Below are 17,087 nucleotides of genomic sequence, written 5' to 3' on the forward strand. Positions count from 1 at the left end.
TAAAAGTAAATATAATTTTATATGACAATTTAATTTTCATTGTTAAGTTTGAGGCATGGCTTATTTATAAAATAAACTTTTGATTTTGCTGATTATCTTTGTTCTTTTCTTATCAAGCAATATTGAGAATCATGATAATCTAAACATTAACAAAAATACTTTTTTATATCTTGTCTTAGATCTTGGGGCTAGGTAGAAGTAAATGTACAAGTTGCTTAAATATATTCTAATAAAATATATTCTAATTGATATAGGGTAGTAAAATAGATTAAAAAGTTAAGATTTTAATTTAATCAGAACATCAGAGAAGGCTGTCTTATTTAAAACCTATGAGCAACTCTAATTGTGAAAACTAAACGTAGATCTTGACTATCTGAACCAAATGTTTTACAGAGTCAGAACTCTCATATCTGAGAGGAAGGAATATATAAGTTAAAGAAAAGCAGTAAAATTGTTTCTAAGGAAGTGATTTTGTAATGGTACAGTTAAGTATCTGTCCTGGTGCTTCCATTTTAATTGTGAATAAAGACTGTATTTCTGAAAAGATATTTTAGCTTTCATATCATCAGTGTAGTAACTTATTTCTGGTTAGAAATAAGTTACTACACTGATGATATGAAATCTATGATATAAATTACTATAGAAAAATGTTTTTTTCTTATGCGTGTATAATTAGTTTATATGTGGGTCAAAAAAATACAATGTAGTGACAATTTTGAAAGTATTTTTCATACTTCCTTGCAAATATTTTCTTCCTATACTTGTGTCCCCATACTGTGCTTCTCTTCCTTTCTTTTTATAGGTAAAAATCTGTTTATACTGTTCTAGGATTTGAGATAGTATATAGTGTAAACTTTGGCACTAAGCATAGCAGCAATTTAGTAATGGATCAAATTTTCACTCAGTCTCCTATTTTACAAGTGAATAATAACAGAAACTTATAGATGAATGTCAATAGCAAGGTGAAAGAATCCTTTGGGAGACATAATGAACATTTTAATAAGTGAAACATTAGATTTAAAAGACATTGTTGTTTTCTTATTTATCTTTTTCTATTTTCTCCCTCTCTCTTTCCTCTCCCCACTTCCCTCTTTCCTCCCTCCCTACCTCTTTTCTTATTTCTCTTTCTTATTCTTTCTCTAACCTCTTTCAGCAGTTCTCTACTATCGTTTCCTACTACCATTAAGTGGCCATGTTACGTAATTGAAATTTATTTGCTTATTTGTTACTTCTTGATTTAATAATTGTAATGTTGTATTATTAATTTTTGAAAACAGTTTATTTTTTCTAAGAATAAAAAATGTTCGTATATATTTATTTATGTATATACAACTCCCATTCTATCTCCCTTTCCATTGTGGATCTGTAGAAAGAAAAATGTGAGCCTTGCAATATTTAGTTTATCAAATTGTAAGAATTATCAAATGCTAACATCGTTTAGATTTTATTACTTTCAATGATTCAGAGGCTTAATGTTTCAGAAACTAATTGTTACATAGTATTTTAAAGATAGCAATTAAGAGATTGTATTGAGTCATAACATATTTTAAATAGCAGGTTATTTGTCATTTGCATATAGACATATAATTTGTTTCATAAAGGACATTCATAAAAGTTAAGTTTTCTGGACATATAGATGCTGGGGATAGGAAAACCTATTAAGTACATTAGTTTTTATAGGTGTTCAGTGTATATTGTTGATTGAATGAGAAAAGGTTTTAGAGAAATACTAGATTTTGAAGTATAATGTATTTGTAGTATAATTATTTAATAGCTCCATAAATATGTGAGACTATAGTTTATTTAGCCTATTTTAAACATTAAGTTCTATGAAAAAGAAAAAGAAAACATCTTGGCTCGTATTATTAGACCATTTTCTTATTATAACAACAAAACATCAGAAGTTTTAATACAGATTTTTATGGCTTTTATGTGATTTTGTTTTTATAATACTAAGAAAGATTTAGTATTATTTTCCAATAGTTCCTTAGAATTCTTATTATTAATATTCTGTTCTAATGCAGTTAAGGAAGCATTGACTGCCATGACTTTACAAAATTAACAGAGAAATAAAATCCTTAAGTAGATTGTCCATTGATTTTATCCTCTAATAGTTGTATTGGAAAATAAAATCTCCCTTATATCTAAACTCAAGAGAATTTGTGAGTAATTATAATTAGTCACTCAGGATACACCAAATTTTGTTTACATTTCTATTTTTTTAGTAGAAGTAAAGGTCCTAATACTGAAATAATAGTCTTATTTGGATCAAGTACAAGGGAAGAGGATTCTTCAGAACTTCTTAGCCATCATTGCTTTGCACAATAGTATTACACAAGTGTTCTTTTTATTTACCTTTTACAAATTTTAAAACCTCATTTTAAGGACAGAACCAATATAAATATACTAATTATAGCCATTACCAGGCAGAAACATCCAGCAGCTAATAGTCAACTGCATACACTAATTTTAAAAGTTTAAGATTGGAAAAAAATATATCTCTTGAAGAAGAAGTAATTCTTCTAAGACGCCTAGGACACTTGGCAGTGCCAGTCCTTAACTATCAATGGTCAATTGCAGCAAAGCAACCTTGTAGTCATTATTAGTAAAACATTTTCTTCAATGTGCACCAACCTAAAATCTGTATGTGGTGATACCATTAGTTTATTGGGCTCCTCACCACAGTCTTTAATAAAGAAAATGTTCAGATGTGCATTGAGATACAGAATTAGTTGGAAAGAAGTAAGCAAATTTGGGAATAATGCCTTATACCTAGTGATTTAATTGTTCAGCTCAAACATAATAAAATTTTTCATCTGTAAGTAAATGACCTTAAAATGTCTCTCCATATATCTTACCTCCAAGATCTGTTGCAGAAGCTAATGCCTAAACTAGTGAGCTGTCTACCCCTACTTTGTTACCTAATACTGCCACTACTGATAAAATAGCTTCACTGAGCAGAAAGAAATCAAACATTTCCTGTCAAGCTTAAGATGGAAACTTACACTATTATCAGATCAACATGATGCTGCTTCAGAACTTAGGCATATTAATAATATCATGGGGTTATTTTAATGCACTTGAACACATTTGTGAGGGTACATGGGGACTTGGGGAGCTTCTTTTAATATTGAAATGTCATTTCAAAGTTTACTTCTAAGAGATGTGAATTTTTGAGTCTGTGTGAAGTGAAAGGTGAATGATAATATCCAATGTAGGACAATGTTAATCACATATAACAAAAAGTTAAAATATAATGTAATTTACAAGGAAGTTTTTTTCAACTTAACTAAAATAAATGGAATGTGTTCTGTTACAAAGACTTTTATGTTCTTGAACTCTTACCCAAGGAATACAAATATGAAATCTTTTATTTGTAAATAAAGTATATTTCTTGTTTCCCATTTAGCTTTTAGCAAGCTATGCATTCTTGAGAAAGAAAATGCTTAGGACCATTGAGGCGATCTAGTCAAGCAGTAGTGTTCATTGGAAATAGGTTGATGGCAGTGGAATTTAGAATACATGAAATAATAAATATCTTTGAGAATTTAAATAACCATCATTTACTGATGGATTTGATATGGGGATTAAATAAGGTAAAAGATTTAAGGATGGTGCCTATATTTCAGTTTTGAACAATCAGTTGAATATTGGGGCCACTTATTGTAATAGGAAAGACCAGAGAAGAATGGACAGTTTTGGATGTGGAAAGCAAAAGATCAGTTTTGAGCATGCTGCAGTTGAGGTTCTTCTGAAGTATAAGTTGAAGTTTCATTATATATGATTAGAACTCCCTAAGCATATCAATTTGGGAGTTGTCAACATATAGATGATATTACAGCCTTGTTAATGGAAGAAAAAGACAAAGTGAGTAGATGGAATTCTAAAACTGACACCTAAGGAAATCCAACATTTGGATATCTAATAAAGGAAGGAAAACCAAAGACTAAGAGTGAGCAGTCTGACAGGTAGGAGGAAGCCAGGTATGTAAATAGAGGAAAGATTGAGTAAAGGATGGTCATCATAATCAATTGTTACTGAGAAGTAAAATATGTATACCAAAATGTACATCTGATTTGGCAAGCAGAAATCATTGGCCATACCTAATGAGAATTGCTAATGTATGGAGTAGGTGGAAGCTGATTAAAGTGGGTAGAATAATGAATGGGAAGTAAGAAATGGGAAGTTAGCAGTAGCTAGGGGGAAATGTGATTAACAGAGGAAGGGTTTAGTTTTATTTGGTTTGACTATGGGAGATATTAGATGATGTTCACATACTAATGGGAATATTCAATAGAAAGGAAGAATAATGAAAATAGAAGGAGATAGCAACAGAGAATTAAAGAAGTAAAGTATTTGATAAAGTAAAATGAGGGGGGAATCCAGAATACATATTGGGGATTGTCCTTCAACTGGTAGGAAATTTCATCTTTTAAGATGACAAAGAAAAGAGTAGACATAGTAGTATAGAATTACTCATGGAAAGATAAGAAAGCTTTCCTCCAACAGCTCCTGTTTTCTTGGAGATATGACAATACCATCAGCTAAAAGAGTAGGGAGTTAAGGTAGAAAATGTGAAAAACGAGGAAAAGTGAAACAGTCATTGTGGAAAGTTAACAGACTTACTATTAACACATGGTATTGCTTGTACAAAGTGGTTGACTATGAATTTATGGTATTGCCAAATACCCACTTGTTTGGTGCTTTTCCAAGTTTTGACTACTTGGGAAACTACTACTTTGGTAGTCAAGGCAGCAGAATAAGGCAATGGTTGAGTTCATCTATCTATGGTTTATGATCCTTGAATCTTTTCCGTTCTTTTTTTAAATCTAATGTGTTCTATCAATTTTCAAGAATATCTCTGTTCTCTATTTAATAAAATTTTAAATTAATTAGTTTCAAAATGTGGTTTTTAAGAATATAACTTACCCCTAAAATACTGTAACACAGACATATGTTTATCAGTTTTCAAATTATCTTAGATTAGAAGCTGGAGTCTGTGACAATCTGTGTCTGGATGTGGTATGGTATATTTCTTGGTATTCTTTATATGTTGTGCCCCAAATATAGATGTTATCCTTATTTACACTTGAATAGATTCAGGGGAGGATGAGGTACAATAAAAGCACAATGTTTTAATCTTATCCTTAAGCAATTATTTGCTGCCATTCTGAAATGAATTCTCTTTTTAAAGATTTTTTTAAGATAAAATTTGTGTTGAGAGAATTAAAGCTTATAGTTGTTACACTGAAGAGGCAATTGATGTCTTTAAATAAACAAGTAATTTATTACTAAGAAAGTTTTAGTCATTATATAGTGGGTAGAATATTAAAAAGATCACAGAAGGTAGCACAGGAAATCTTCAGTGTTGATGGGCTATTGAGTTAGTAACTATAAAGTATTTACCTACATTTCTTTTTTCACTAGTGGACATATATATGATTTTTTGTTGTTGAATCTATGGATTCACAAAATTAATTACTGGATGGACATTTTTGGTGTATGTCACATTTATAGACTACTACCTTTAAGAAAAAGTAGAATGACTACTGATTTTAACTACATCAAGGACTAAAGAATAAGAGCTGATACTTTATTACAATTGGCAAATAATGGTAAATTATGTTCTAGAGGAAAAAACTTTTTTGGTGCCTAAGGGTCTGCCATGGAAACATTGTTTCTTTCATAACTTAAACACAATCAAATTATTTGGATTTCAAACACGATAAAGTTTTCTGAAAACATACCTAATTATAATAAAACCTTGATACTTAAGAATTCCAAAAGCTGCAATCCTGTTTCTATCCAGAATATAGCAGGAATTCTTTGTTTCTTCCGTAAGTGTATTTATTTAGAAGTTCAGAATATACCAGGACTTTATACTGATATGACATATGTTTGTTATGCCTTTAGAAGTTAAAGTAGTTCACTATACATTCTGTTATTGCCCCAAATAATTTATTGGATAATGAATATTCTTCTAAACTGAGTAGTATCAGAAACTTTGTTCTGCTTTTTTAAACCAAATAATTCACCTTTGATGAATATAAAATAATACCACTCAAAATGTAATTTCAGTTTATTGATTTTATTAGATAAGAGATAATGAACTATGAAAAGTTATGCAAATGTAACATCTCTTTCCTCTTCCATTATCACCATCACCACCATCCCATTTCACCTCTGATCTTCCATTTGGAGCATTTAGAAAATTGACACCACTTTCATTGTCAGTAGTGGATTACATTCCCATTTATTTTCTTAAAATTCTGTGCATACATGATAGATTCTTATCATTCCAGGAAGAAGCTCTACTTCTGATGTACTAGACATACAAAAGGCTCCACTCTCTCATCCGACCTTTCTTAACAAAGGGCTTAGTAAATCTATGGGATTTCTGTCCATCAGAGATTCACAAGATGAGGAGGATTATTTCAAGGACATTTTATCAGATAATTCTGGACATGAAGATTCTGAAAATACATGCTCCCCTTACCAGTTCAAAACTAGTGGCCCAGAAAAAAAAACCATCCCTGGCATTGATGTGCTTTCTAAGAAGAAGAGCTGGGCTTCATCCATGGACTTGCTTTGTACGACTGACAGAGACTTCTCTTCAGGAGAGACTGGCACATATCGTCATTGTCACCCTGAGGCAGTAACAGTGCGGACTTCAACTACTCCTAGAAAAAAGGAGGCAAGATACTCAGATGGAAGTATAGCTTTGGACATCTTTGGCCCTCAGAAAATGGATCCAATATATCACACTCGAGAATTGCCTACCTCCTCAGCAATATCAAGTGCTTTGGACCGAATCCGAGAGAGACAAAAGAAACTTCAGGTTCTGAGGGAGGCCATGAATGTAGAAGGTTAGTAATTTTGTGTGTGTTTGAGAGAGAATCGAATAGAAGTCTTTTAAACGTTTTTTCAAAATAAAGAAGGGTTATTAAATCATTCTACAAGTCTTATTTTCACTACCAAACCTTTGTACCTGGGTTGGTCTTTCTGTTCTCCCTTCCATCAAAGCCCTAATCAAAGTACACTGCTTCCACAAAGTCATCCCTAATAAACATGCCCAGTCATGTTATAGTCTCTCAATATTTGAGGTAGTATATTTTTAGATTGCAAGCTTCTCAAAGGCAGGAGGCATATTTTCTACTTCTTTTAGCTTAAATTCTCCACCATGCCATCTACCGTGTACTGTCTCATGGGAGGCTTCAGTAAATGACTGGTTTGTGAAAACACGAAGCAGTTCATCAAAATCGGCAATGCTAGAGAAGCAGAATAGCATGGTTATGGTGCATTGCTTCCCAAACTACCAGCTTCAAAAAACAAATGTTGCAGCAGAACTATAAGAGATTATAATTTACTTTGTCTAGAATAAAGTTTTGAATCATAGTACACTTTAGGTTTTTAGAGTCAGCCTCGGTTCGAATTAGTTTCCTCCATTAGTAACTATGTGGTCTTTACTTGGGCTTCATCTCTCCAAGTCTAAATTACTCCATCTATAAAATAGGCTTCTCAAAATAGGTTAATTAGGTAATGAATATAAAGTGATTAATATTACATTAGTAGTGTGAGTAATATAAAAATAACTTCATAAGTGGTAAATTCTTATTCTAGGGAAAAACTGTTTCAAAAATACTTGATTTCACACACAAAACTCAATATCTTGATTGGAGTAAAATTATATCCAAGACTTAATGGATAGAGGCTATTTTCAGCATAAATAGATGTGACATATAGGTAGAGGCTATTTTTAGTATGAATAGAAGCACGAGAAGAGAGAATTTTTAATCTAATTCTGTACCTTTTTTAAGATTCAAATTTTATAGCTGCCCTTGCTTCCTAGACAAATCCTAGGTCATAGCTTATTAAAGACAACTTTAAGATGTTTTCTAGTTCAAAAAAAAGAATGACATAATTAAGGGTCACATTTATCCCTTTAAGGTCATCATTCTAGTGTAATATTTTTTATTCATGTATTTCCTTTAAAGTATTCTACAGATCTGTTGCTCTGTTACCTAAGTTTTAAGCATAGCTCTGGAGCTGAACATACTTTCTGAGTTTTGTTTTACTTTGAGTAAAAGAAGGTTTGTATTTTTTTTTCAATTTCAGGAATTGAAAATTAGTAAAGAATTTGAAATTATGGAGGAAATTAATGAATATTTAATTGATATAGGTTACTATATAGCATGAATTTTTCAAAAATATTACCCAACTTTATGAGACGGTTATATATAATCTTCATTGGAAACTTTCAAAGATAGGAAGTAAAAATTTAGAAATTTGTATACAACTTTACAACTTTTAGAATTGTGATGGCAAAGAGATTAGGCACTTTCTATGGTTTAAAAGAGAAATCTCTTTTTTTATGTTGTACAACAGGCAGTATATGAACAATAATTTAGTCTAACCTTCTGTTGAGCATGCCCTCATGGAAACAATTATGTAAAGAAATCTTGTCCATTGTGGGGGAAACAAAAAACCTTTCAATGATTCAAATAGATAAAACCATTAAAATTTTCAAAATATAAATAATGAAGATATATACCAATTTAGATGAGTATTTATAACATTTAATAGACAGAGTAGTATCTTTCTTGTGAATATTAAAAATGAAGTTATAGGCCAGGCATGGTGGTTCACACCTATAATCCTAGCACTTTTGGAGGTCACGGTGGGAGAATTGCTTGAAGTCAGAAGTTCAAGACTAGTCTGGGCAACATAAAAAGACCTCATATCTTAAAAAAAAATTGTTTTAATTAACCAGGTGTGGTGGTGCACACCTGTAGTTCCAGCTACTTGGGAGGCTGAGGTGGGAGGATCACTTGAGCTGAGAAGTTTGAAGCTGCAGTGATCTGTCGTCATGCCACTACACTCTAAACTGGGCAAAAAAGGAAGACCCTGTCTCTAATGATAGTAATAATAAAATTATAATTGCTGCTGATGTTTTTATGTGTGATCTAACTTTAAAAAGATTATTTGTCTTAATATTTGATAAATTAGTAGTAATGTGAATTAGTGAAGCTTTGAGAATTTTTCTTTTACACTTGAACCTTGCTTTGAGAGTTAAACAGGAAAAACATCAAACATTAATAGAAACATATTTAATCTATTAAATTATGCCATAATGGCCTATTTAATATATTTCATTTGCTTTTCATTACTAATAACAAAATATATTAGACTATTGTCGCATGTGATTCTCTTATCTTCTCAAGTAATGTGTATGCACATGGATACAAGTGTTAAGGAAGCTCAGACCAACTTATTTCCACATATGCTTTTATATCTGCAAAGATGATGCATAATTCTTGTAGATCCTTATTTGTTCAAAAGGTAACTACATATTTGATATCATTTGCAGATTTAGAAATTTTTTATTTGTTACAGGATGCACAAACAAAATAAAATCTTTTAAAAACTATAAAATGTGCTTTGAATTGTTTGATACGGGACAATCCTGAAATCTTTTTAACTATTGAGTGTTTTCAAAAGCATTTTCTCTCATGAAGAACCTACTCGTTATTCCCCCAGAGGATATTTTACAGCTCAGTTAAACAAACACCTAAAAATGTTGGATTATTATGGAGATATACTACCTTAAACCTCCATTATTATATACTAACTTGAAAGTAGCAATAAATTATGTTTGCTTTAGGCTAAAAGCATTATTCAAAAGGAATGTTAGAGGTTTAGAATTCAAATGCACTAATTCTTACTAGTTGAGTAGCTTGCTGGTCTTATGCTCTGCTTTTTCTAAAAGCGAGGTAATTTATGTAAGATGTGCAAACAAACATGCAGATTGATAATATGGAGATTTTAGCTACTATACAAAGAAAAAGGAATAGAAAATCATTTAAATCCCATGTTTCTCATTTAATTCTCATGAGAAACAGGCTTCACAGATCCCTTTTATGTGTGCTAAATCAAGCAAGACAGTAAATATCATTAATGTACACATTTTATTGTACACATTTTTTTCTTAAAATATTTGCATTTTAAACTTTTAAAAACAAATATTCTGTACAATTTTTGTGATTTTGAAATTTGGCAGTCGCTAATGGGTTTCAGTAATTTTAGAACTAGAAGAGGTCTTAAAGGACGTGTTATCTAAACATACTCTTGGGCTTGTGAAGATTTAATAACATACCCAAGATCACATAACGACTTAATGTTAGAGTTTTATTATTTTGGAGATTGTAGATTTTTATCATAGATTTTCAGAGTATTGGTCTAAGGATTTCCCACTACATTTGACTTTTTTTTTTTTTTAAGTTGTGTTCCACATTCCTGAGCTGATACAATAATTGTAAGAAACAAAATTGCTAAATTTTAATTTGTTCTTTGGGTGTGAAAGAAGGGTTATTGTTAATAAGAAACAATTTTTCTCCAACCTCTGATATATAGCTTTTTCCTTAACCCAGGCCCCATCCCCTTGAAATGATCCTTTACCTAAATAGTCTCTTCAGCATTTCTTCAGCTAACAACCAGCTAACTAGTATATGGGACATTAGACCTTCAAATCATGGAATTTGGAACTGGAAGGAATCTGGATACCATTTAAACCAAACAAACAGCTCATTTTCAGAGGTCCAGGGAAGTTTATAATTCATAATCCATAATTTGTAATCCACAGTTCATTATCCATAACAAAGCTATATTTTGAATCCAAGTCTCTAGAGCCCAATTATAGGATTCTTCCACTCTGCTGTCCTGATTTAAAGAAGAGAACAGACACATGTCAGATACATGGTTGGGACATTGGATATTCAACTAACTGCCTATGAAGTCAACTTAAGTCTCTCTTCAACAAAATTACATAATTTTTAATAGAGCAAAACAAGATAGTATTATGAAAGAATGGCTAAAAGCAAGGCACTTTTAGTTCTTTCTGCATTAAACCATACAGTGCAGGGGTTAAGATGGAACTGCATTGTGTTATCTATTGTGGTAGATAGTATTTTAGTGGGGTTCTACTATGGTTGGATCTTTAAGATAACTAATCCTATGACTGACAAGATAGGGCATAAATTATCAAAAAGCAGCGACTGGCATTGAGTGCTCTGATTACTTTGGGAACAAAATGAGATGAGAACAAAAAAGATCTCAAGAAAGAAATTGTAGTTGATATTGAAAAATTATAAATAGAAGATTATTACTGCAATTATTAAGTTAACACTTTTCAGATAGTTCTCTATATACATAAAGCAGTAGGGAAGGGGCAGGAAAAATATAACTTAGGTTTCTCTAGTGGAAACTAGTTTTAAAAATTGATGTTGCTGTTTTTCGTGTCATTCTTTTAATTCTACTTTTTTTTACCCTCAGAACAGGACTATCTAATCTCTTCTTTTTTCTCAGTATTTTCTTTTCTACCTCTTCAACTCCATCCCAAGATCTGAGTATTTGTCTGTTTTCTAATAGGAGTATCTGACAAATGTCTCTTTCTTTCTTGTGGTGTAATTACCATACACGCCCTATCCATTGCTCTGTGGGTTGGCAGTACATTCCTGATTATGAGATTGACTTGGAACCAGTACTGTGAGTATAGTACGAGCAGTACTCCCACACCCTGGGTGGGGATCATGAATAGCATTTGGCTTCCAACAGTTGTAACTCCTCTGCATTCTGCACAATACTAGAAAGTATGAAGAACAGATAAAACTAATTTCTACAAAAGTGGCTATGGTTAAGTGTTATTTGTTTAATCAGCTGTTAATCAACATACTTCACATCAAAATGAAATATTGTTTTCTTCTTTCTAGTGGTATGATCTCTGGTCCTAGCCTAGTTTTGCTGTCCCATGACTGCCCTGTGAACAAAGCTTAGGCTCTGTGTTGTGCAACTAGAATATGTAAACACTCAAGTATGGGAACCCATTCTCATTTGAGGAACCTTAATATTTCATTTGAGAAGATTGCATTTAAAAGTTTGCATTCTTATAGTTACACTTAAGAAAAGAAAAGGGATGAATTTATAAATTTGTACGTTCATGTTCAAGTATCATGTGTGATACTTTTAGTATCTTATAATTCTTATGGAGATATATATATTTTTTCAAAACTTATCTTTTTAAAATTTCAAAACTAGTAAGGAGGAACTATTTTATTTTTTATTTCTTTACCATATTTGCCTTTGAATAGCAAGGAAAAAATATGATTGAGTTATTTAGATTACTCCATGAGCTTAAATAAATAATTTTCATATTTGTGTTTTTATTTGATTTCTATCAGTTCAACAGAAGTAAATGAGAATAAGCAGGGATTTCCTGTAATATTGGTCAAATATCACATGTATTTCAAGTATTAATGACTTAATTTCTAGATTAAGAAGACTTAATTATAAGATTATAAATGAAATGCAAATATATTTTGTGTCTCTGAAGAACACAAATTATGATGTAGATAGAATCAACACCTTAGAAAGGAAAGAAGTATCTACTGTGTTTCCAGGGCAGGATTTTTAAAGAGATTTCTATTTTAGACCAGTATTGTCCAACAGAATTTCTTCAGTGGAGGAAGTATTCTATATCTGCACAGTCCAACTCAGTAGCTACTAGCTACATATGACTATGGAGTACTTGCAATATAGGTAGTGCAACTGAGGAACTTAATTTATTTTATTTAAACTTACATAGTTACATGTGGCTAGTGGCCACCATACTGGAATATTGGACAGTGCAGCTGTAGACTATTCCCATATGACATTAGGTTAGTGTAAAAAGCCAACACTCAGTTGAGGAAAGACTGGTTTCAGAACCATTTGGGAGAAGGTGAGCAATAAGTTATTATTTAGCTTAAATCAGAATACAACTGAGAATATGTATTTACTTTTCTTTTGATTTATCCAAGTGGAAAAATAAAGTTGCATTTTGAAATCCTAGGGAAAATTAAAGGTAAAACCAATACAGACTTTTAAGTGGATGATGTAATATTGACTTCAGAGTTCACAGAAATAATATGCTCCTTTATTGGAAATGAGGGACCTAATTTAAGTCTACCCATAGCATGATTCACATAGACCCAGTTTGGCTTTGACATAGCCATTCTCTAAGGACAGATTGATATGTCTTAAGAAAGATTGAAAATGGATCTTACTAACAATGGATATCATCACATTGTTTTAAGACACAGCAATTTTAAACTTGTTTCCGCATTTCATCGCAGTCTCCTTATCTCTCCATTTGTCTGTCTGCCATGCAAGTTTGGATATGTTTATTCTCTGCTGTCAGCCATTTGCAAATATTCCATCACCTGAACAAGATAAAATTCTAGCTCCTTAGATCATCATACTTGAGGTTCCCCATGATTATATTTCTCATCTCATCTTTTAGCACTTCACATATCATACCTCACTCCCACATCATGTACACATTCTCATTTTCTCCCTCTCTCCCTCCCTCCCTTTTTCTTTCTCTCCTTCTCCCCATTTCCTTCCTTCCTCTCCCCATTTTCTTCCTTCCTCCTTGCTTCCCCAGTTCTGAGTATGTGTGTATATAGAGAAATACACACATACATACACACAAACACGTGTGGATGGATGGATGGATAGATGATTCTACCTACTTACCTACCTACCTATTTATAGGCCATTTAATTTTTTTTTGTCTTTATTCACACAGCAATCTGCCTTAAAACTCTCAAAGCTTTCAGACATTGATGGTTCAGGAATCTTTCACCTCCCCAGTTTAGGAAGATGATGACCTGTTTTGCATTGAAATTATTGCTTTTCAGGAGCTTGTCTTTCCTCCTACAGACCTCGAAAATTTGGCCTGGTCTAATTCATAGCTGTATCCTAAGTGTTTGCCACTACACCTGACATATAATAGGTACTCAGTAAATGTTTATTAATACAAACAAAGTATTGTAATGTGGCTATTAAAGAATTTTAATATATGCAGTGATACTATTTCAGGTAATAGGTTACGACAATATTCTCTGGCAAATTATGCATGTAGTGAGGAGAAATCATACCTCCTCTTCCTCCGTCTTGTCCAACTCTATGAGTAAGCTCATACACTTTTCACTTAAAACCAGAACAACCAACAGAGAATGTAATTGATTTCCTATTGAACTCTGTACTCTTTGAAAGTTTTAAAAATGACATTGAATATGAAATTTTTAGTCATAACAGTGAATCCTTAAAGATTCTGGAAGAGTGATACAGTGAGCCTAGCCCAAGTCACAGCCCAACTATGTGGCTACTCTATCAACACCCCCATAGAGGGAGTTGGAAACTGTTCATTCTTTCTGCTATCCCTACTCTGCATATATTTTAGATCTATTGAGTGACTAACAGTTTACAGAGCATTTCTCCATATGTCCTTCCTTTTTTTACATATATTCACACTTGTATGAGGTTTGTTCACCCAGGTTAAAAATTTTATTCATTATGTCTAGCTCTCAAGGTATTTTAGAACATATTCTATTGATCGCAATGTGGTGTAATATAGAATACAGTAGACTCTAGTAAACACATAAAAGGTACAATCGCTCATCTCTCAAAATTATTCTCCCATAAAAGAAGAATAGAGAACACTTTATATATGAATACATAATATTGTTAGTGTGTTCTGCTTTGTTTGAAAATTGAAATATTTTGTTAGGACCCATATCCTTTAAAATGTGGGATTTTAAAAATGTTTTATAGTTCTGCACCACAAAACCAGTCATTTTAGTTCTTTTTGAAACTTGCATCTGTAATTTTGGTCATATATTAAAGGTAAAGACATACCAAGGTAAAAGTGGTTATTTAACACTTGCTGCAGTTGGCTGAGTCTCACTTTCTACATATTACTTGTCTGAGCTTGAATATGTGTCACTTGTAAATGGTGTTTTCAGATTATAATTTGTGGTGGCTTAGATTCATTTTAATGTGAAAATTGTAGACTTGAATGTTTCATCTGAAACAGCTTTAAGCCCAGAATATTATGCAAATCTTCATAATCCAAGTCTGATCTCCTAAACATTTAAAGTATAGTGTACATGATCACATGCCACAACTTTATATGGTAAAAGTGCTAATTGTGTTAAGTAGTGGTAGAAATTGTGACTCTTAGTTGTCAAAAACTTATGGCAAAACACACTTACCTATTGAAAAACTGCATTTCATTGTTGCTGTATAAATGGCATCAATACAATAGAGTCACTGTGAATTTTGTTCAGAGGATAAGATTACAGATAAAGGATAATAAAATATTTGTTAAGTTTTTATACCTCATATTCTGACAAAATGTATACTCTTAATTATGGTAAAATAGTACTAGAGATGAAAGATTATTTTCTAATTTCAGAGTATGCATGATTATAGACTCTGTATAACTAGACTTCTATGCAAATCTTAATGCTTTCATTTTTTTTAATTATTATTATTTTTTTAGACAAGGTCTTGCTCTGTCTCCTAGGCTAGAGTATAGTAGCATTGTCTCAGCTCACTGCAACCTCTGCCTCCTGGGCTCAAGCAATTCTCTCACCTCAGCTTCCCAAGTAGCTAGGACTACAAGCATGTACCACCATACCTGGTTAACTGTTTTTTGTCTTTTGCTTCCCCCCGCCCCCCACCCACCGTAGAGATAGAGTTTCACCATGTTGCCCAGGTTGGTCTCAAACTCCTGTGCTCAATCAGTCCACCTGCCTCAGCCTCCCAAAGTGCTGGGATTACAGGCATAACCCACCATGCTGTCCCAAATCTTAATTCATTAAGCCATTCTTCATTAGTCCTTATTCTATTCATTATCTCATGACTATTGCACAAAATGGTTTTTGGAAAAAATATATATGTTTTATGTGTTTATGTACATTTATTCACACACACCCAACTTGGTACTTCTTTTTTGGTGATATCACATTTTGTGGCATAAAACCTAGGCTGATTTTACCCTCCCATTTGCTCTTTTCTTCTCATTAATATTTCTAACTTTTGCTGAAACTTCATTTTCTGTAATTGAAAACTAAGTACTTATAGGAAGTCAAAAGAAGGAAATTGTCTCGTAAAATAAGGAATAATCATGATTCTAAGTGGACCCTAGTACACTAATTTTTACATTGTACGCTTCATTTAGATATTTGCTAGCTGAGAAAAGAAATTTGCATACCAACAAATTAGATATTCAGACTAATTTTCAGCCCCAGAAAAGGCAAATAAATTCAGTCCGACAACTGTAATGGTGAAAGCTTAAAATTTTTCCATTATAGTTATAATATTGCAATGAAGGTGGCTACATGTGCATTTTATAAAATGTATATTTGGTTATCCTAATAGGTCCATTGCATATGATTCAAAAATTTTGGCATTCAGAAAACTTTGTAATATTCTGTAAGTATGTGGAAGCATTGTTTTGGTTTAAAAAAACAATAGTCTGATACTTTCTAGTTAAAATACCAGCCAGGTTTTGTTGGTACTGGGAAATGGGCACATGAAGATTCATTATACTGTTTATTTTTATGTCTGTTTGGAAGTTTCCATAATAAACAATTTTTTGAAAATCAGCCAATTAATACCACATTCCTGGGATCTGTACCAAATCTAAAGTGCTAGAATTTTACACTCAAAAATAGAAAACATGTTTGTGTGTCTGGATCCTCTAAAAAGAAAAAATAGTTAATAATTGTGTTCCATACCTCATTTACAATTAGATATTGCCCCTCTTCAGCAGACCAGAACAGAAGAAGAAAATCACTTCTATCTGGTTAGTGCCTACTAGATACCTTTAGGTGCAGGAAATCCCAGAGAGCCAAGACATGTTTCTGCTCAGATGACCTGTAAACAGAAAATGTGCCTCTCCATATATACAAGTACAAGATTCTCTTTGTAAAGAACATAATTTATAACAACACCTGGAAACGTTAAATTTATTATTCAGAAGTTTTCCAAGACACACTCCAGAACACAAGAAGCTCACACACACAAAAAATAATAATAATTCCTACTACTTCAGTTAACATAGATACATCCACCCCTACCCCAGTAAGAGAAGGAAAAGAAAAAAGTCTTTCTACCCCTAATAGGCAAAGCAAGTTATCCCATTTGTGTTTTGGAATACCAGTGCTCTATTACTATAAAATAGTAAAGTATCATAAGGTAATAAC

The 17,087-nt window shown here is 32.2% G+C and overlaps 1 protein-coding gene across 7 annotated transcripts in view; it reads left to right on the forward strand.

Annotated features, from left to right (window-relative positions):
* Nucleotides 1-17,087, forward strand: part of PTPN13 (protein tyrosine phosphatase non-receptor type 13) — a 163,592-nt gene that overhangs the window by 49,485 nt on the left and 97,020 nt on the right. For 6 of the 7 annotated variants that reach the window (XM_064368927.1, XM_064368936.1, XM_064368945.1 and 3 more), the window contains exon 6: nucleotides 6,303-6,866. The exons of the other annotated variant lie outside the window; for it this stretch is intronic. In XM_064368927.1, the coding sequence (XP_064224997.1) occupies nucleotides 6,303-6,866 (564 nt within the window). The remainder of the gene's footprint in view (nucleotides 1-6,302; nucleotides 6,867-17,087) is intronic. 7 annotated transcript variants of the gene reach the window in all.

The sequence above is a fragment of the Aotus nancymaae genome, unplaced genomic scaffold (assembly GCF_030222135.1).
Source record: "Aotus nancymaae isolate 86718 unplaced genomic scaffold, 86718_ANA_hifiasm-v0.15.2.pri h1tg000006l, whole genome shotgun sequence".
NCBI classification, from domain to species: Eukaryota; Metazoa; Chordata; class Mammalia; order Primates; family Aotidae; genus Aotus; species Aotus nancymaae.